This window comes from Bubalus kerabau, chromosome 9, assembly GCF_029407905.1.
Source record: "Bubalus kerabau isolate K-KA32 ecotype Philippines breed swamp buffalo chromosome 9, PCC_UOA_SB_1v2, whole genome shotgun sequence".
Taxonomy (NCBI): domain Eukaryota; kingdom Metazoa; phylum Chordata; class Mammalia; order Artiodactyla; family Bovidae; genus Bubalus; species Bubalus kerabau.
The window spans coordinates 68,843,113-68,865,580 of NC_073632.1; the positions used below are offsets into that span (position 1 = coordinate 68,843,113).

The 22,468-nt window shown below is 38.2% G+C and overlaps 1 protein-coding gene across 1 annotated transcript; it reads right to left on the reverse strand.

Moving 5' to 3' along the window:
• Nucleotides 1-1,192: 1,192 nt before the first annotated feature.
• PM20D2 (peptidase M20 domain containing 2) lies at nucleotides 1,193-22,416 on the reverse strand. Its single transcript, XM_055535508.1, has 7 exons — nucleotides 21,827-22,416; nucleotides 19,283-19,431; nucleotides 14,983-15,125; nucleotides 13,493-13,647; nucleotides 10,628-10,763; nucleotides 9,485-9,592; nucleotides 1,193-9,263 (listed from the first exon to the last, which is right to left on the reverse strand). Exons 1-7 carry the CDS (start codon nucleotides 22,280-22,282, stop codon nucleotides 9,124-9,126), a joined length of 1,287 nt encoding a protein of 428 aa, XP_055391483.1. The 5' UTR covers nucleotides 22,283-22,416; the 3' UTR covers nucleotides 1,193-9,123.
• Nucleotides 22,417-22,468: the final 52 nt, after the last annotated feature.

Sequence of the window (22,468 nt, forward strand, 5' to 3'; positions counted from 1 at the left end):
AAGCATCTAACAGCATTGATTGAGGTGACAGTACTTTGCTCTCAAAGCTATGTCACTGAGACAGAACTCTGTAATTTGACCTCATAAAAACCCAAATACAAAGCAATTCTCTTTTCTGATAATTTTGGAGAAAACCACCCTTTATATGTGGACATCTATAGTGCTTAATAAACTTGTTGGCTTGACTGGAGAGTAGAGAGATTTGGTTAATAACATTGTCTAGTTAACAGGCAGGTATGAGGACTTCCCCGCCGGCCCAGTGGTTAAGACTGCGTCTCACTGCAGGGGCACGGATTCAATCCCTGGTGAGGAGACTAAGATCCTGCATGCTATGCAGTGCAGCTAAAGAAAAAAAAAAGGCAGGTTTCACATGAATATGGAACAAATAAATTGGCACTCACAATACATAAACATTAATATGAGGAAAAAATTTTTAATAGTTGCACTTTTCTATTTATTCATTTTTAATAGTGGCACTTTTTGTATTCATTCAGCAAGTAATTCTAAGCACCTAGTATGTTCAAGAGCAGTGCTTCTCAAACTGACTGTGGTGAAAGACCAGTTTAATTATTTTATATTTCCAATTCACTGGAGAACTTCACAAACCTAGGTCTAAGCCTGCATTCCACCCTGTAGGAATGGACTTGTGGGTTTGACCTTGGAGCCCAAAACTGTGTGTGAATGTAAGTCATAATGATCACAATAAAGCATACAGAAAAAGAACATTTCATTCTGATTATTAAAAAAATTGTGTTACAACTGAGTTTCTTTGTATGGAAAATTCCAGTATTTGCAGTAATAAGAAAGCACATTATCCAACAAACACATTAATAATGTTAGAATAAAACCATTTAGTTCACTTAAGTATTATCACCTCTCAAAATAATTGGATGCTTTAACTTTTCAATTTCATATTGTTTAATTTTTATCTATATATAATTGGGACAAATACTTGTAATTCCCAGAAGAGCCCTGGCATTACCTAGGAACATGTTAGGAAAGCAGAACATCAAGCCTCACCCCACACCCAATTAGAATCTGTATGTTAACAAGTTCCCCAGGTGATTCTTACGTACATTCAAGTGAGCAAAGCACTGAACTAGGTTTGTGTAACCATATACCTTTAGTATCATTCACAAAAAGTTATGTAAGAGCTGCATTTATACATGAAGCAACTCAGTATTGCATGCTTACTCTATGTGGGAGGAATATTTCCTTTCTTTCTACCTTTTTTGTTTTGGAGGGGATGGTAATTTGTAAAGTCATAAAAAGCAGAAAAAAACCCATTCATAATCCTATTAGCCATGGGCAACTAGTGTTACTTATCTTTTTGTCTACATAGTTTTGTAAAGTTGTCACCATATTTTATATACAAATTTATACAGGCTTTTTTTCCATGACATAGTATGACCATTTTCCTACTAAAAACTCCCTATAGTTTGCAGCCATTAAAATCATTCCATACTATGAGTGTACATGGCAATCTTTTCCTTAACACTGGATAAAAAAATAATACTGTGATGAATACTCTTAGGGAAATATTCTTGTCACACTCTAGACTTAATTTCCTCATATTAACAATGAATGTATAGAATGGATGCTGATTTGAGATCAGTATTATTATTATATTGAGTAAATAGTGTGTAGTGTAATTCCAAGTTCTCAGCTTAAGACTTTAAAAATCACAAATGGAATTAAACTATACCTTGTTAATGTTAGTCACTCAGTTATGTCCGACTCTTTGTGACTCTATGTGACACCATAGCCTGCCAGGGTCCTCTGTCCATGAAATTCTCCAGGCAAGAATACTGGAGTGGGGGTAGCCATTCCCTTCTCCTGGGGATCTTCCCAATTCAGGGATCAAACCCAGGTCTCTTGTATTGCAGGCAGATTCTTTACCATCTGAGCCAACCAGGGAAGTTCAAAACTATACCTTAGTGATTCAATGGAACAGTAACGCACTCAAACTAGCTTAAGACCACAGGAATCACAAAGACATGAAGTGAAAAAATGGCTGTGCCTGATGAGTACTATAACGATTGCAGACAGCTTCTCTTTCTCAGCAGTTACCTTTCCTTTTTTTCAGTGTGATTTGCTTTATTCACTATGAAGAGTGTCCTTCTCTGCTCACACATGACAGTCACCTCCAGATTCATTGATCTTAAAATCCCAGAGGTCATCATCCTCTAAATGACCTCAACTCTTAATTCCCAGGACAGCTAATTCAAGTGTCTCTCCACCCTTATCAAAATCCCATTTCAGTCTGTATAGGCCTTCTACTGAGCTAAGAGAGGGTCAGCTGGCCCTTCAGGAGATGTGAAAGGAATTAGAAACAAGAGTCAGAATAAGCTTTTTCCTACTCAGCCTACCCTGCACTCAATAATAGCTGTCTGCAAATGAGGTCAGAACAAGGACACTTCACAGTGTTAAAAACAAACAACCTACCCCAGCAAATAACCAAAACATCAGAAATTGATTCAACATGAAGAACATGCTTCTGTACAGGCAGAAAAATGTATTTCTTTGGCAACGGGAATGGATAAATCAAGGCCATATATTAATAGGTAATAAATACAGTTATGACATATTGGGGTGAGGACAGAAGACAAGTTTTATTAGTCAAATTGTTCTTATCTTAGAATAAGAAATCTATGCTTTGTGAGTTAATTTCTAAATTTTGTTATTATTTCCACTTGATTTTCTAAATTCTTTTGTTCCAACCTTGGATCAATGAAACAAGTAGTATTTAGGCCAGAACTTAGAAAATGGCAGAGGGTAGGTGGGGTAATAGCAACATCAGAAGCTGGGAAACATGGGTTAAAATCTGATTGGAGAGACTCCTAGAGATAAGGGGCTTCCCAGGTGGACCCAGTAGTAGAGAACCTGCCACTGCAGGAAACATGAGATGTGGGTTCAATCTCCAGGTTGGAAAGATCCCCTGGAGGAGGGCATGGGAACCCACTCCAGTATTCTTGCCTGGGAAATCCCATGGACAGAGGAGCATGGCAGGCTACGGTCCATAGGATCACAAAGAGTTGGACATGACTGAGCACCATCATAAACATCTGAAACAGCTGTGGCTGCGATCTCTTTCTGGCTGGGATTTTCTATTATAAGCTCTTCTTACATACATATTTTTTACAAAAGAGCTTGTCTTAAAAACACACAACCCACTTGAGTGGGTTTTGTGACTTTGGATGGATGGGCAGAAGCTAAAAGCTAAGACAATGGGAGGTATACCAAATAGTTGCTGTGGGTAACCACTCCATCTTTGAGGAAACAGGCTGAACAATAACTGAGTAGCCCCTCACCACTTTCAGAGATTAATGGACAGACAACAGGTTAAAGTTTTGCTAAGATTTCAACTGCACCTAAGTCTACTTCTTCACAGATGGCCTCTTACTCCTCAATCAAGCTAAAAGCAAACTTGAATTCTTGTAGTTCAGGGGTATTTAGATTCGTATCAAACTCTTTTAGCTTCTCACACACAACACATGATCCTCCTGTGAGGAATGAGTCAGGTCTGATGACAAGGCTTGAAGTGATGGTTAATCCTGAATCTATATCATTCACAGGCAGTAACGATGCTTGGATCTAGGTTTGGTTATTCCTTAAATAAATTAAGCTCAAGTGGGAAAACATGAAGTTTTTGAACTGCTTTCTATTCTCTTGGGTCAAATAAAAAGGTGTCAGGCATTAGCAACACAACTAATAGATAAAAGTCCAAACTCTCAAAGGCAACTCATTGTTTTACTCAGTGGGGCAATGGCTACTTAGTCTTTTGAGCTAAACAAGAATTTTGTCTATTGAAGACCTTAATTTGATATTCTTTTCTATTTTGTATTTCTGAGGTTTATTTTTTAAAGCAGCTGGATGCTGTGAGCCATTATACTAATCAAAGCTCATTTTACATTTTTATCATTGGAAAAAAAGAACAGATTTGGACTCTATTTTGAAAGCCAGTTCAAACCAAAAAACACGGACACTTGCAATTTTTTTCATATGAGGCACTTATTCTCTAGCCATTGATAAGAATCTAAAAATCTGCTCTGTTGCATTTATTACACGGTATGACTATACTGAAGTTGAAAAACATTTTTTAAGAAAATTCAATACTGTAATTATGTACCTATGTCTTATCATGTAAAACTTGTCCTGGCATTTCTCAGCATCTGAGACTAGTAAAACACTCGTTTTTAAACAAAAATAATTGTTCTTTTTAAATTCTCATATAAGTAACATGACATTATAGTATAAAAGCAAATCAACATCTGTAATACTGAATAAGAGACTATAATATATACAGCAGAAACCAACACAACATTGTAAAGAAATTATCCTCTCCAAAAAATAAATTCTTAAAAAAGATTATGTCACAGTGTATTTGGGTAATTGTGCTTTATAGTCATATATTTTCAAAACTCCCTATATAGGTTGAAGAAAACCACAACTGCTATTTGATAAATACATTTATTAACATTATACATTTTTCATACATACTTTAATATATGTATGCATTAAAATATTTTTTAAATGACTATGATCTGATAGTAGTAGAGACTGATTTTACTTGAAAATATTAACTTCATACATGTCAAATGCATCATCCTTAACTATATAATTTGTTTGCAAAAGGCTTGCTGAAGTATAAACAAAAGTAAAGAAGCAGTTTTTCATACCTTACACACTTATAAAGAGTTGCTAGCTAGCAGGAAGACAATTGACTTATTTTACAATGAAAATTTACTTTGATCTTTTGAAGGCTAGTACTATGTAGGACATTTTCCAGAAGACCAGAGATACTTCAGATAAAAAGTAAGAAATGTATAAAATAAAAACTATCTGAAAGGTTTTCTAAAAAGAACATATTATACAGTTTTGTAGATAATCATTCTTTAAGAAGACTTTTCATATCAATTTCTTCTATTCAAACAGATTGAGATAACTCAGGTATTTTTAAATATTTCAGAAACATTTCCTCAAAAATTTCCAAGACAGCAGCCTTCAGGTGTTCCCTCAAACCCAGTGTTGCTTAAATGGAGCAAATCTTATGAGAAGTTACCACCAACCACAAGTTTTTGGGAGCATGAACTATATTTTACTCTTTACCTTACCCCCAGTGCTTAGAAGTAGGCTCTCCTGGACAAATGTTCACCAAACTCAACTGTTGAAAAGATCACTACAACTTACTAATAAATAAACAATCCTTTGGAGGATTGTGGGAAACCAAAACAGTTCCAGTTTATACAAGTATTCACAAACACATGAAAATGTTCTGCTGCTGCTGCTGCTAAGTTGTCCGACTCTGTGCGACCCCATAGACGGCAGCCCACCAGGCTCCTCTGTCCCTGGGATTCTCCAGGCAAGAACACTGGAGTGGGTTGCCATTTCCTTCTCCAGTGCACGAAAGTGAAAAGTGAAAGTGAAGTCGCTCTGTCGTGTCTGACTCTTGGTGGCCCCATGGATTGCAGTCCACCAGGCTCCTCGGTCCATGGGATTTTCTAGGCAAGAGTGTTCTATTTTAACCTAAATGTCCTAGCCCTTATGAGTGCTACAGGAAGAAGCAATTAAAAGGGGAAAATTCCTGAATAATTAATAAAATATGAGTAGTTTTTAAAACTAATAGAACCTGAGAATTTTAACAGGCAAGCTAAATATTAGCTACACTCAATCATTATATAGTATATAGCAACTTAGTAGTGAGTGAAAGTGAAGTCACTCAGTCGTGTCTGACTCTTTGCGACCCCATGGACTGCAGCCCACCAGGCTCCTCCGTCCATGGGATTTTCCTGGCAAGAGTACTGGAGTGGATTGCCATTTCCTTCTCCAGGGGATCTTCCCGACCCAGGAATCGAACACGGGTCTCCCGCATTGCAGGCAGACGCTTTACCGCCTGAGCCACCAGGGAAGCCCCCTAGTAGTGAGTAGTACCACATAATTGTTTTATACAGGTCCCATATTCAGTCAGGCCTGCTTTTAAAATTAAGTCACAAAAGAAAACACATGTTCAATCTGTTATTAAATTTAAACCATTAATCTGGATTATACATTTTAGGTCTATTAATTTAACAAAAATAGCCAAAAGTTGGTATTTGAGGAAGAGGCTTTTAGTTTAGCCTGTGAACAGTTAAAGTTAAAAAAAAAAAAGCATGTAATAAAACCATTTTCTATAAAAACCAAGATACTCAACAGGTCCACCTATGTCTCTAGTTTAGGTCAGAAGTTGATTCAATATTTTAAAAGTCAAATTCTTTTAAACTTTATACTGACTTAGCTTGGCCTGTTTTATCTTTCAAATGAGTCAGGTTTTAGTGTACCTAAAGGAAATTAAGCATACTGAAAAGACAATGGCTTCAAAGAATACATAATCCAGTGGAGGAATAACATACAATCACTGAATCTAAGAGATAGTCAAGTGTCATTATTCAAACTAATTCTGGGAGAAAAAGTTAGTTGCCCCCTTTCTCAAAAACAAGACACCAAATTTTGAAAAAGTCTTATTCATGTGTCAACCTCCTAAAAATATTAATCATTTACATATATAGAGTATATGTATATACATATATATATAACCCTTTTTATCTAGAAGTGACACTGTTCTCCTGAAATTGAATGGTTCTCCATTTATCCTCCAAATAATCTTTGGAGATTTCATCTAAAATGTGAGGCCCAATCAACACAATGATAATTTAAGCTAAGTATAAACATTTATGAAAATTTAGCACATTACAAACACGCCACTGAAGTATGAGGATAAAGAAAGACCTTAGTTCCAAAAGGAAAACTACCGTTACAGAGAAGTGTTTCCCTGGTGACTCAAACGGTAAAGAATCCGCCTGCAATGCGGGAGACCTGGGTTTGATCCCTGGGTTGGGAAGATCCTCTGGAGAAGGGAGTGCAACCCACTCCAGTGTTCTTGCCTGGGAAATCCCATGGACGGAGGAGCCTGGTGGGCTGCAGTCCACGTGTCACAAAGAGTCTGTCACAACTGAGCAACTAATACTTTCACAAAGGAAGTAGTCTCCCAAATTCTAATTGCATAGTGAAGATTAGCTACACTTGCTCCTCTGGATGGGAGATTTTGACTCAGCATTTATTTGCATATTTATTTACATGCTTTAATGTAATATGGCTATTAACTCACTAGTAAATAAAAATGAAGAGGGGATTTTAAAAGTCTTAATTATAAAGAATAAAGTCTGAATTATACTAAATAACTTAACATAAAATGTCAAGGTGAGATCTAGGGGGAAATGGAATTCTCCAGGCAAGAATACTGGAGTGCGTAGCCATTCCCTTCTCCAGGGGATCTTCCGGATGCAGGGATCTACTCTAATTTTTAAAAATCAGACAAAGAATGTCAAGGAGGATCAAGTTCTAAAAGCTGATACCAAGAGTTAAGAAGAGTGGCTTGCACAGGACACGGCCTTAAGGCTGGATACTACAAGAAAGCAAACTTCGAAAGAGCCACAACCCCCAGGGAGGACAAACCACTGACACATTATGGGCACTGCTGTCTAAATCCCTTTCTCAGTGTTTTCGATCCAGAGGCTTGAAGTCTTCTTCTAGGAGAAGATCTGATTATATGATGTAAGTCACAGAGAACCAGTTTTTATGTTATACAGGATGGACTGGGGCAGACAGTAAATATTTTAGGTGTTGCAGGTCACACAATTTGCTCTCTGATGCTGTTTCTTCCTGCGCCCTTTAAAAAAAAGAACAGCTCATTTTCAGCATGCTAGCCATAAACAATTAGGCTGCTTGCCAAATCAGGCCAGTCTGCAGACGGCAGATACAGAAGGAATGCAATTCTCAAATACTAACTCTCCTCTCAAATTCCCCTCTCTTTCTTTTAACTTTAAATAGCTTCAGATAGAAGAGGAAATAGAGGTTTAAAAGACTATAAGGATAAGGGATCAAATCTAACTTTCCAAATGAGAAGCCAAGTGTTAGAGCATACAAATTGACCTGCTTACAGCTGAGACCAAATGCTCACTTTGCTCTCTTTCCCTCTTCCATTTTTGGAATGCTTATGACTCAAATTTGAGGACTCCCTTTAAAATAAAGACTCCTGGACCTTTACTATACTCACAGCTTAATATATTTGTTGTACTGGAAACTTTTCACATTCTTTTATCATGATAAAGAAAGTCACACCAGGAAAAACTAATATAATACTTTTTAGTTTTTACTGGGTTAACATGGGGTTTAAGGGGGCTTAGAATTCTGTTCCCTAAATTTAATAAACTACCGAGTTTGCTCAGGCTGGACAGGCTAGCTTCTGAGGAGAAGCCTGAATAGGGCTGATAGGTAGAGGGGACCAGTTCCATGACATTAACATTCAAGATAAGCAGACATCACTCCTCTCACCATATTCCTCTAGGACACATGGGGCCACTAAGCAAAAACCTTATAGGAAGAGTCTAATCCTATCCATCTACCATTTTCCCTATTACAATAATATGGAATGAGAAACAGCACTTCATTGCCACTTCTCTGAGTAGGTTATATACAAAAAAGAACATTTTCATTTTCTTTCAAATGGTAACTTAAGCTCATTCTTTGTAGCTGAGTTTCTAGTTGTTTCCCACAGCATTTCTGATTAAAAGCCTACCTTTATTATCAATGAAAAGAGTCTCTAGACCAAAACAGATACAGTCAGATATTCCAAATGAATCTTCCCTAAATTTAGAACAGGAATTTTTAAACAACTTTATAGAACACGTGTTACCAACCAATACCAAAAATATCTCTTCATGTGCCCATTATGAATGTAAGGCCTGAAATCTCTTGGATCTTTTAAAATACACTCACACAACATATGGCTTTATAAAATATTATCACCAATAAACCATGTGTCATCCAGGTTGTTTATGAAATGCCAGCTCTGAAAGGTCACAATTTCATCAGACACAGATTTGCGAAATTTTCACTGTAGATATGAGGTAATATGTTTTTTCCATATCATGTCCTCACTTTTCAGGTAAGAGGAATTTGACTCCTTTAAGACTGAAAAACAAGCCATGCCCTCCTCCCTCATTAAAAAAGATTACAGGAAAAAATCATCACTTCTTCTGAATGATCTGTAAGTAGCTCCTAAACCCTCCTTTTATTCTACTGTATTTAAAACTCTTCTTCTTGAAGTTTCAATTTGAAGTCCTCTCTGATTCTTTCCAGCAGCTCTGGTTTAAAAATAACATCCAGTGCAGTCATTGCCAGAGCTTTGGCTGTTCTCAAAGTGTAGAACTGAGCTTCTTGTGATCCTAAAGAGGAGAGAAGTTAAATAAAGGCAATTTCATATGTATTACACCTAATTTATTCGTTTTCAGGTTAGCTCTCAATATCTAAATTGCCTCTCCAACTGACCACCACAATATAGTATTTCCTGAGGTGTTCGGTAAAGAAGTGATAATGGGCTAAACTGAGCAATTAGAAGGGCAGCTACTACTACAAAAAGAGCTCGTGTCAAAACGTCAACACTTACCTGCAGCTTCAGTATATTGTTCTGTATGATTCAAGGCATTAGACCCAATGTAAAAATATGGATGAATCCCGGGAACCACAAAAGAAACATTTCCAAAATCGGTAGATCCTTGGAAAGGTAAGATGAATCATTAACTTTTAATTGCTAGTCCAACGGAGCACATGTACCTTTATCTCTATACACCTGACATGATTTACAACTCCTTCCCTTCCAGAAATTCTCTACCCTTTTGGTTTCCATGACTCCACTCTCTACTGACTGTCTGGCTTTCTCTATGACTCCCTCTCTAGTCACTTCTGTCACCTGTTTCCTGAGCACTGGTGATCCCTAGGGCTTCATCTCTTTGTGTCCTTCCTCTGTGTCCTCAGGCAACCTCCTCAACATTGAAACCTATGTCTTCAATCACCTCTCATGTGTTGACAACCCCTAAGTCTCAACCTAGACAACTTTTGGAATAGGCTATTGAACAGCTTTCCTGAGAAGTCCTGTGAAGACCTCAAATTTAACAAATGAATAATTTATACCAATCCACCCTACTTCAGCCTGCTCTTTCCCTTGAACTCTTATCTCGCTGAATGACATCAACACCCTGTTTATATCTCCAAGTCCCCCTGAGTCTACATCATCAATATCTACCATATTTTAGGAGATACATTTCTAACATGTAAACATGTTAACAATAATGCTCTTTAAAGAAAAAAAAAACTAAAATAACCTGATATACTTATGCATGTTTAAATTCTAATAGTTGTTTGTTATTTCTCAGAAACTGAAAATGTCCCCATATACAAGTCCTTAGTAACCTGTTTACTGATAACTGAGAATGAATTAAAATTCGATTTCCCCTTTAAGTAGCTTACTTAAAAATTAGAACTAAGCAAATTTAAACACTAGAAACACTTAGAATATAAAGCCAAGAGTAGGTTGGCTGTTTCTAAAAGCAAATCTGTTCACATGACATTCTACATTCACTGAAGAGTTCTTTAATGTCTTTCTCCTAACCATTAAGTTTGTAAATAAGTGTCATTAAAAAGCATAAGCAATACTTCCCCCAACCTCCAAAGTTGTTAAGCAAAACCATTTAACCTTGGATGGTAGTTCCCTTCCTCAAACAGCATGGTATATCTGAAAGAACTTAATTACCTGAAGGGCCACTGAACATAGCATCTTCTGAAATGAAGTCTATTCCCAGCTTTTTTCCATTTTCAACATAAGCTTTCCACAGACTCTTATTGGGAAGAACATTGTAATAATCATGTGCTCCACCGTTAATTTCCACCTAATAAAAATTATAACGCAAATTTAAAATTAAGAAATTTGAATTCACGATCTAATTTTCAAACCAGCACTGGTTCTCTAACAGAAAGAGGTTTTAAAAGGAGGCGCCTCCCCTTCAGGATATAAACTCTCTCAAATCTTTACTTTTAAAAAAAACACATTTTTCTATAATGAGAGTTCCTAGGACCCTATCTCCTTTATGCTTTACATGCACCAAAGCACACAAGGTCACCTAGTTCTACCAACCAGTAAGTCTCAGTTTCAGTCACCTAAACCAGGAGTGGGAGCAGCCAGGAATCTCCACTTTAACCAGCACCCCCAAGTAATTCTGATGCAGGTGGTCCCAAAGCCACATAAGAAACACTGCTCTAGGCTACAGCCCCTAAAAGACAAATCAAGATTTACTGACTTTCAGCCTGGAAAACCCCATGGACAGAGGAGCCTGGTAGGCTGCAGTCCATGGGGTCGCTAAGAGTTGGACACAACTGAGCGACTTCACTTTCACTTTTCACTTTCCTGCATTGGAGAAGGAAATGGCACCCCACTCCAGTGTTCTTGCCTGGAGAATCCCATGGACGGAGGAGCCTGGTGGGCCGCAGTCCATAGGGTCCCTAAGAGTCGGGCACAACCGAGCGACTTCACTTTCACTTTTCCCTTTCATGCATCGGAGAAGGAAATGGCAACCCACTCCAGTGTTCTTGCCTGGAGAATCCCAGGGACGACGGAGCCTGGTGGGCTGCTGTCTATAGGGTCGCACAGAGTCGGGCACGACTGAAGCGACTTAGCAGCAGCAGTATACAAACTGACACTGACACCACTACCTGGTCTGAAAGGTATAAAGTACTTTAAGAGAAAGACAGAAGATCCACAGTGTGGAGGGGTTGACTATGGTCCTCATTTATTAATTTCAGTGCATTAAGATACAGAAGCAGTTTACATGTGCCCAGTTAAGAGGATTTACAGATTTAGATTTTATTAAATAAAAAATGGGCAATATTCCCACAAACTAAAGATAATTCCAATAACATTAGCAAAAATCAATTATAAAATGGCAGAGATAATAATTATTTTACTCTTAGCAACATCTAAGTTAGAAACAATGAAAATCTAAACATACTAAGTCACACAGTTGTGTCTGACTCTTTGCGACTCCAAGGAATTCTCCAGGCCAGAATACTGGAGTTGGTAGCTGTTCCCTTCTCCAGAGGATCTTCCCAACCCAGGGATTGAACCCAGGTCTCCCACATTGCAGGTGGATTCTTTATGAGCTGAGCTACCAGGGAAGCCCAACAGATACTATAAGTCAGCCAAAACATAAAAATTATTAAAAGACTATTTAAGTATAAGAGGAGATAAGCAATCTATCTGATAAGATATTTAAAGTAATAATCATAAATATGCTCAAAGAACTCAGGAGAATGGATGAACAGAATGAGAAGTTTTAAACAAAGAGTTGGAAAATATAAAAAAGAACTACACAGAGCTAAAGAATATAGTAACTGAAATAAGAAATACACTAGAAGAAATCAACAGTAGATTAAATGATACAGAGTAACAGATGAGCAAAGTGGAAGACAAAGTAGTGATAATCACTCAAGCTGAAAAGAAAAAAGAAAAATGAATTTTTAAAAATGAGGACAGTTTAAGAACCCTTTGGGACAACATTGAGAGTATTAACATTTGTATTATAGGGATCCCAAAAGGAGAAGAGAGAGAGAGGAGCAGAGAACATACTTGAAGACATAATAGCTAAAAACTTCTCTAATCTGGGAAACAGACATCTAGTCCAGGAAACACAGAGAATACCAAACAGGATCAACCTGAAAAGGACCATGCTGTCATTAAACAGCAAAAATTAAAGATGAAGACAGAATATTAAAAAGCAAAAGAGAAGAGCAACAAGATACCTACAAGGGAATTCCCATAAGGCTATCAGCTGACTTTACAGCAGAAACTCTGCAGGCCAGAGGGAGTAGCACAATATACTTAAAGTGATGGAAGGGAAAACCTACAACCAAGAATACCCTCCTGACAAAGCTTTCATTCAGATTTGAAGCAGAGATCAAAAGTTTCACAGACAAGCAAAAGCTAAGAGTTCAGTATCACAAAGCCCCAACTTTCTAAGAAATGTCTGAAGGACTGTTTAAGCAAAAAAAAAAGGCCATGATTGAAAATATGAAAATTACAAAAGGAAAAATCTCATTGCCAAAGGTAAAAGTAGTAGATCAACCACTTTAAAGCTAGTAGGAAGGTTAAAAGACAAAAGTAGCAAAATCATGTGTAACTATAATAATGAGTTAAGGGACACACAAAAGAAAAGGGTGTAAAATACGGTATCAAAAGCAGTAACCGTGATAGGAGGAATAAAAACAAAAGATAGGTTTGGCTGATTTTGCCATAAAGTTGCCTTTATAGCAACTATATAGAGCAATTCTAAAAGCATAACTGCCAGTAAGGAAAAATATAACTTGCAGAAAGGCAGGGATTCTAGCTCAGCAATACCAGTTATTCTAAGTCCTGTGTGATAAGACAACTGTGGTCTTCCCTATGCAAAAACCGAGTAAAATGAATAAGAATGAAAGACTTTCAAATCAACTGATTTTTGCATATTCAAGACACTGCCAAATGAAAGCAAGGCAAAATTAGATTCTAATGTAACTTAATATAAATAGTCCCAGCCCACATATATACTTCTGATTATAACTTAGATTAACTCTTAAAAGTTCTTACTGTGCACCCAGTAGCCAAAGCTGCAGCTCTGAAGCAATCTTCTGCCTTTTTGGTCAAAACTGGAAGTTCTTTCATTGAGGGTGCACGGAAGTAATAGATTAACTCAGAATAAGAGGGAATGATATTGGGTTTTACACCACCATTTTTTATTATACCTATAAAAAGAACCAAATTACTGGAATTGAACTTGGAGCTTGGAGACCATTCCTTTAGTTTAAATACAGCCATAAAGTTTTTCAGCCAAAACATATATACAGAAAAATAGTTTAAACTTATTACCTTCACATATACACCAATCAAGATTTTGATGTTATACAAGTTTCTATGCATTCTGGGATATTTACTGGCTAATAGGAAAAATAAAATAACTGTCTATATGTACTTTAGCCTGAGGAATTTACATGATGTTAATAAATTATGATTCTTGACTAAAAAGAAACTGTCAGAAATTTTTACAAGTATTGTTAGCCTTCTGAAAGGGAGTTTTATTTCAGTGGGCTTTCTTATAGTTGTATATTTTGCTAAACTTTTGACATAAGGAAAATCCCCAATGGTATGAGGTTCTATACCCTCATATCTTAGGAATCCCACTTTAAATGGCATTTGGCTCTGGGGAAATATTTGAGAATATTTTTATGTCAATAAGAAACCAATACAAATCAAAGATCACAAAGTATACTCTCAGCTGTCAAAACAAATGCATTTATTTGGAACTATACTGAGAAGGAAGATGTATCCATTCAAAATAATAACTAAAATAAATAAGCACAGCCTGATATTTTATGACCTGCTTTTTTTTAAAAGTATTTTTACATATTCATGTTTGGTCCTTTTAAAGAAACTAAAGTAGAAAATTGGTAAAAGTGCAGTTAGAACTAATTTTAGAGTACAGCAAAATCGGGTAAAGAAGAGATTTGAAGTAGAATACTTTCCCAAAGCATAAGGAAAGAAACTAAAAAATAAATCTGCAACTTCAAGACAGTACTTTATTACTGTATTTACATTAAAGTGCTACACATAATTTTAAATTATGCATAGTACGTTTACTTAGGATTAACAGCACTTGAATATATAAAACCAGTAACCATCAATTTTTTTAAAATGAGAAAACAATGAAGTTTTGTTATCAAGAAACAGGATAACTGGGAAATCAAGTTCTAACTTTCAAATACCAACAGAAAGAACATATATCCTTTACATAAAAACATCAGTTCTAATACTCAAAATGACCATACTATTTATGTACAAATAATCTTAACCACATGTAAACAAACATCTACTATCCTGCCCCAGGAATTTCTGAAAATGTTAAAAAAATTTTTGAATATTCATACAGTACATAGAATGTCCCCAATTTTTTTTTACATTTAAAAAAATTTATGTATTTATTTTAAACCCCAATGTTTTTCATCAAATAGTCTATTAAAGAATTGTATTGCACTCAAATATATTAAGCACCATCTATTACCCAAAGTATCTGACATTTGTACCATGAACTCTCCAGGTTGGTTTCAGTTGCTGTCTTAACACAGACAGATTGTTGTAAGCGAGGACAGCAGCATCTAATGCATTCAGCCCTTCCCAGGGATAAGCAGCAGCATGAGACGCTTTACCGTAGTACTTCACAGTCACACTAGGAAATAAAACATCATTAGGAATTACTTTTTTCAATATCACTAAACAAAGAAAATCCAATCATTATTCAAAATTAATTCACACTGCTGGAATTTTTATTTGCAAATTATTTGTAGCAATAATGTATCAATTTACATATTTTAGTTCTAATTTATATGTAATACAGTAACTAACACAAAGAAGGCAGTCCAGAAAAGAATTCTGCTCAAACTCCTCTTCAAATTAAATCTGTATGCCATTAAACTTAAATAAACAATCCAATACTGTATGAAGTGCTGGTATTACCAAAAAGATGGCTCCTGTCCTCTACACTGTATTGTGACAGTTCTCTATCAAAGGTCTGCAGAAACTCAGATAATTCTGTCTTAGGGGTGGGGAAAGGTCAAGCAAAGACAAAAAGGAGGTCACTTTTTTGTGTGTGTGGCTTTTTATTTTTACCTTTTTTTTTGCAGAGCTACCCAGCTTATGGATTTTTAGCTCTCTGAGTAGGGATCAAATTCTGTGCCCTCAGCAGTGAGTGCACAGAGTTCTAACCAGTGGACTGCCAGAGATTTCCCAGGATGTAATATTTGAAATGGGTTAAGAAAACCTCTAAAAATCAGATTAAACTCACAATTTTATAAATACTATTGCTTTAAGTCAGCTGTTCCTGATCAATACTTTATTAATGTTCCAGAATACCCGTATCACTAAAGCCTTAAAATTTTATACACTGTTTTCTCACTTTAAATAGTTCTCATGCTAGTCTAACTACTCAGATACAATAAAAAAACAAATTTCAAGGGATTAGATCTGATAGACAGAGGGCCTGAAGAACTATGGACGGAGGTTTGTGACACTGTACAGGAGGCAGGGATCAAGACCATTCCCAAGGAAAAGAAATGCAAAAAGGCAAAACGGTTGTCTGAGGAGACCTTACAAATAGCTGTGAATAGAAGAGAAGCAAAAGGCAAAGGAGAAAAGGAAAGATATACCCATTTGAATGCAGAATTCCAAAGAATAGCAAGGAGAGATAAGAAAGCCTTTCTCAAGTGATCAATGCAAAGAAATAGAGGAAAACAACAGAATGGGAAAGTCTAGAGATTTCTTCAAGAAAATTAGAGATACCAAGGGAACATTTCATGCAAAGATGGGTATAATAAAGGACAGAAATGGTATGGACCTAACAGAGACAGAAGATATTAAGAAGAGGTGGCAAGAATACACAGAAGAACTATACAAAAAAGACCTTCATGACCCAGATAATCACAATGGTGTGATCACCAACCTAGAGCCAGATATTCTGGAATGCGAAGTCAAGTGGGCCTTAGGAAGCATCACTATGAACAAAGCTAGTGGAGGTGATGGAATTCCAGTTGAGCTATTTCAAATCCTAAAAGATGATGCTGTGAAAATGCTTCACTCAATATGCCAGCAAATTTGGAAAACTCAGCAGTGGCCACAGGGCTGGAAAAGGTCAGTTTTCATTCCAATCCCAAAGAAAAGCAATGCCAAAGAATGCTCAAACTACTGCACAATTGCACTCATCTCACACGCTAGTAAAGTAATGCTCAAAATTCTCCAACCCAGGCTTCAGCAATACGTGAACTGTGAACTTCCAAATATTCAAGCTGGTTTTAGAAAAGGCAGAGAAACCAGAGATCAAGTTGCCAACATCCACTGGATCATCAACAAAGCAAGAGAGTTTCAGAAAAACATCTACTTCTGCTTTATTGACTATGCCAAAGCCTTTGACTGTGTGGATCACAATAAACTGTGGAAAATTCTTCAAGAGATGGGAATACCAGACCACCTGACCTGCCTCTTGAGGAATTTGTATGCAGGTCAGGAAGCAACAGTTAGAACTGGACATGGAACAACAGACTGGTTCCAAATTGGGAAAGGAGTATATCAAGGCTGTATATTGTCACCCTGCTTCTTTAACTTACATGCAGAGTACATCATGAGAAACGCTGGGCTGAATGAAGCACAAGCTGGAATCAAGATTGCCGGAAGAAATATCAGTAGCCTCAGATATGCAGATGATACCACCCTTCTGGCAGAAAGCGAAGAACTAAAGAGCCTCTTGATGAAAGTGAAAGAGCAGAGTGAAAAAGTTGGCTTAAAGCTCAACATTCAGAAAACGAAGATCATGGCATCTGGTCCCATCACTTCATGGCAAATAGACAGGGAAACAGTGTCAGACTTTATTTTTTTGGACTCCAAAATCACTGCAGATGTGCCTGCAGCCATGAAATTAAAAGACGCTTACTCTTCAGAAGGAAAGTTATGACCAACCTAGACATCATATTAAAAAGAAGAGACATTGCTTTGCCAATAAAGGTCCATCTAGTCAAAGCTATGGTTTTTCCAGTAGTCATGTGTGGATGTGAGAGTTGGACTATAAAGAAAGCTGAGCGCCAAAGAATTGATGCTTTTGAACTGTGGTGTTAGAGAAGACTCTTGAAGAGTCCCTTGGACTGCAAGGAGATCCAACTAGTCCATTCTAAAGGAGATCAGTCCTGAATATTCACTGGAAAGACTGATGCTGAAGCTGAAACTCCAATACTTTGGCCACCTGATGCGAAGAACTGACTCATTTGAAAAGACCCTGATGCTGGGAAAGACTAAAGGCAGGAGGAGAAGGGGACGACAGAGGGTGAAATGGCTGGATGGCATCATTGACTCAATGGACATGAGTTTGAGTAAACTCCAGAAGTTGGTGATGGACAGGAAGGCCTGGAGTGCTGCAGTCCATGGGGTTGCAAAGAGTTAGACATGACTGAGTGACTGAACTGAACTGAAGGTTTAAAGAAAGGATTACATATTAAATAGTTATTTACAAAGATGACTTGCTTAGATAATACTTTTAAGCCTGAATAATAGTACCCATGTGTAAATTAATAAAAAGTCACTTAGATTTTTTTTTTTTAAATGAGTAGATTAAGGAGGCTCATGACAATTCTTACTGATTCCAAACATTCAATTAACAAAACAAAACAAGTAAAAGCATTCAAGTAAAACACATTTTAAAAATTTTAGGATACTTGTTATTTCCTCAATATATATCTTATCACCATCACCCAGAAACTGGAATTTTAACAAAACTGGTGATAAATATTATAAAATAGAAAAGGATGTCCTTTATGAAAAAGATTCTAGCACTATTTTTTCTAGGATTCAAATCTATGTACAATTAAAGCACAATAGACTACAGGAAAAGAAATGCTAATGCCTGTTTTGTATTAGCATTAGTGTTTTAGGCTTAAAAACATATTTAAAAAGTGATGTGGAATGATATTCAAGACATATTGTTTAATTTAAAAAGCAAGAGCAAGATCAACAATATATTTAGAAGAATATTTTTGGGGGAAATCCTCCTTTAAAATTTAATTTATACATGTACCTATTTTATGGCTATTAATACACCCTAAAAGTTCTGGAAGAATATTTATCTCTAGAAAAGGACTGGATGTGGGGAAGGTGAGTAATAGGGACACAGTGCTTTATTTATTGTTACAGATTTTTAGCATAGATAGATGAGTAATTTTTTAAAATTTTTGTTCTTGTTCTCTTTCCACTTTAGAAGATGGCCAATGAAAATCTAAGAAGTCAGATACTAAGAAAAGGCCTGAGGCCAAAAGGGCTGACTTCAGGATCAAGGCCAATAAATCTACCTAACCCTAAATCCTGGAAGGCTAATGGACTAGGAAGCCTGCCTGCAGCCACTGGCCCCTTCTAGCCAGAGGCATTGGCAGAGATTTCTAATCTCTAAGGTTTTCCAGAGGTGTACTACTATACATCATCCTTGAAACCAAAGACGAAAGATTCTTCCTCCTGTCACAACACCAATTTCTGGTGATAAGGCCGAAGACACCAGGACAGTTAAAATACTCACCCTCTGAAAACAGGGGATGCAGAGAGGTAGGTTAACTGAACTATCCTTAGCACTGAACTATCACTAGCCCTGCTGGGTTGGTTCCTCTATTACTCTCTAGCTACTGCAGAGAATGTAGGGTTTTCCTGAAGCACCTGAGCAGTGGCTTCTTGGAACCAGACTACTAACTGGACCATTAACTATTATGGTGAAACTTCTGATGTAAAAATTTAAACCACTTCAATGATGCACCCAGGTACCAAAATAAATAAGAAGTTTCTTTCAACTTGATTACTCACTCATGTTCAGCAACATCAGGTAGATAAGCAGCATTCTCTTGAGATGGATGGGCCATAAAAACAACATCAAGATTTTTGAAAGCCCCGGCTTCAATTAAATCAATTTTGCCACCACCATCTTCCTCTGCAGGGGTTCCCAGGACAATTACCTAGAAAGAAATAACTGTGTCAGAGGGACAAAAATTCCTAGTAGGAAATGTCAGTCAGATTTCCTTGCATATATATTCACAATCTACATCAAACTATGAAGAGAGATTTTGTTCTCTGACTCTTAAATTATGCAGTGGGCATAAATCTATGGTGCTAAATTAATCACAAACTTGCAGTTGACATTATTATACCAATTTATTGCCGAGTATGTACTAAAAGCTCTACAGGAAATTTTTCCCAATCTTCTAACGCAATTTTATATAACTAATGTCAAAGATGAAAAAAGGTAAGTACTATATACTAAGTCCCTCAAAATTATTTAGGACTTATTTCTTAAAGCTTTTATTTGATTATCTTTTAGTATATGTATATAATGATTCATAATCACTTTACTGTAAGGAACTTTTTAGTTACTAGTTATCCTCACAACAACCCTGTGAGGTAGGTAAGAGATCCTTGTCATCATTTTAAGAAAGGTGGTTTCGAGGCACGGAGTCAAGTGTCTTGCCCCAGGTCACAGAGCAAGTCTTAAGGCAGAGCTGGGATAGATATCCTGACCTTCAGGCCTGAACTTTGTTTCTTTACTAAACTACCTCTTTAAAAGGTCTTAACACATTCATCCTTTATGAAAAGTATTAAATAAATCTTAATACCACAGTTAGAAACGGCCAACTATTACACAAACTTACTAATTCGATTCCACCAGCTCAACCAGGCAGATTTATTGGTCACCAAACACCTAATTAAACAAAAGAGAACTTTACAGAATAAACATTTTACTTTGATATTTAAACTTTAACTTCTTCAAACAATTTTTAAAAGTAAAGACAAATTATCTATAAACTAATACACTTTCAAGGTCACGTATAAGAACACAATGAAACGAGTTGGAACAAGTCTTGGCTTGCAAAGAGGATCAACATAAAACTCCATTTTCAGGTAAGACAGATAACCTTCTAAATCTGAGTATTAAGGTTCAAAATCAGAAGTGTGTATACTTCCAGGCATTCAAACTCTTATATTAAGCTGCTTTTTACACTTAATCTTTGACTCAAGAAATCTGATGACTTTTCAGGTTAAATCTTGCTGACTTCTCTGAACCTTTCATAAACCTGGTTAAAGCTAAACCTCTCCAGTGTTTCATGCAACAGCAAAGGACACCTCCTCCCCCAAACAAAACAAAATCCTAGCCAGATGAAAAACAAAGGCCCAGTCAGAGGCAGAAAAGAGAAGGCAGCTAAACAGAAAAAGCCACAAAAGACGGAACTGTTAGAATAAAAGAGAAAGGTTACTGACGCTGGAAAAAAATGGGCTAAAGAATATGAAATATAACACTAGTCTTCCCCTTAACCAGAATGGTGCTGACTGAATCTTAGCTCACAGAATGAAGAATATACAATCTGGAAAAACAGAGTAACACAAGATTAAACTTGCCCGCCTGGTGGGCTGCCGTCTATGGGGTCGCACAGAGTCGGACACGACTGAAGCGACTTAGCAGCAGCAGCAGCAGCAGCAGCAGCAGCATGGCTAACATAAACAACATTTCCCTGTTTAATTTCGAGTTAATTTCTTAAAATCACGAAATAAACTTTAAGACTTAAGGATCAACTCATCTATGTTCTTAATGGTCACTCTCTTCCCATTTTCTGTATACTTCTAGAAGTTTTGTAGTTCTACTGGCTGAACATTTCCTATCCAAACTCCAATGATTCTAATCACAACAGCTTCTAGAACTGCCACAAACAAAAAAAAAAATTTTTGGAGTCTAACAAGGAGGGTCTGCAGGTCTCCCTACAATAACTACTTCCTTCTAGAGCTTGCACAAGCTTGTCAGCCAATTGCGATTGCCCCGTTACCAAAAATAAGCCATCACGAAAACCAGGCTTGGTTCTAAGGTTCTTTCCTAAGGGAGAAAGGCGACTCAATTGTTTACAACTATACAGGAGAGACTTCCCTGGCTCAGACGGTAAAAGCATCTGCCCACAATGTGGGAGACCCGGGTTCGATCCCTGGGTAGGGAAGATCCCCTGGAGCACGAAATGGCAATCCACTCCAGTACTCTTGCCGGGAAAATCCCATTGACGGAGAAGCCTGGTAGGCTACAGTCCGTGGAGTCACAAAGAGTCGAACACGACTGAGTGACTTCACTTCACATACAGGAGAAAAAAAGCAAAAATCTGTAAAATGTCGCTAGGTCGGCAACTCATGAACTACTGATTTTGATCCAGGGATTCTGCCCACTATAGCAAAGGCCAGGACATCGAGCGCTGTCTCTTACACCTGCCCCGGGGTGGCAAGGGACTGATGCGCAAGGGAAGCGCCAGCTGCCGCCCTTCTCTGGTCGGTCCCGGACTGGGCAGGCAAAGAGAGCCCCACTCCCGGGTCCCACCTCACCTTCACCGGCAGAGGCAGTCCGGCGAGGCTCTCCAGGGCCCCCTTCATGCCCAGGGCGGCCGCCGCCCCGACCTCGGCGATCAGGTTGTGGCCGCAGGCGTGCCCGATGCCGGGCAGCGCGTCGTACTCGCATAGAAAGCCCAGGTGCAGCGGGCGCGGCGCCGCCCAGCCCCCCGGCGACCCCCACTCCGCGCGGAAGGCCGTGGCCAGCTGGTAGTGCGGCTGCACGGCCCACGACCCGGCCGGGGTCTCGCTCTGGAAGAAGCGCGTCAGCACTCCGTGGGCGTGATGCTCCTCGTAGGCCAGCTCGGGCTCGCTCCAGATGGCGCGGCTCAGGGCCCCCAGGCGCTCGGCCGCCGCGTCGATGCACTCCGCCGCGCGCAGCTTCAGCAGCTCCAGATCGGAGACGCTGGCGCAGGCACCCCCTTCAACCGGCCGCTCCTCTCCGGGTCTCATCGTGCCTACAGCCTGTGACCGGTCAGCAGTTCTCGCCGTGGAACGCTGGCCGCTCCCGGCGGCCCACCGAGCCTACGTACACGCCCGGCGTCCGCGGAGGTCGTCGCCACAGCTCCCGGGAGACCCGCCCCCGAGCCCCCCCGGCCCCGCCTCCAGAGCCTCGCCCGAAACGTGCTCCGCCCCTTC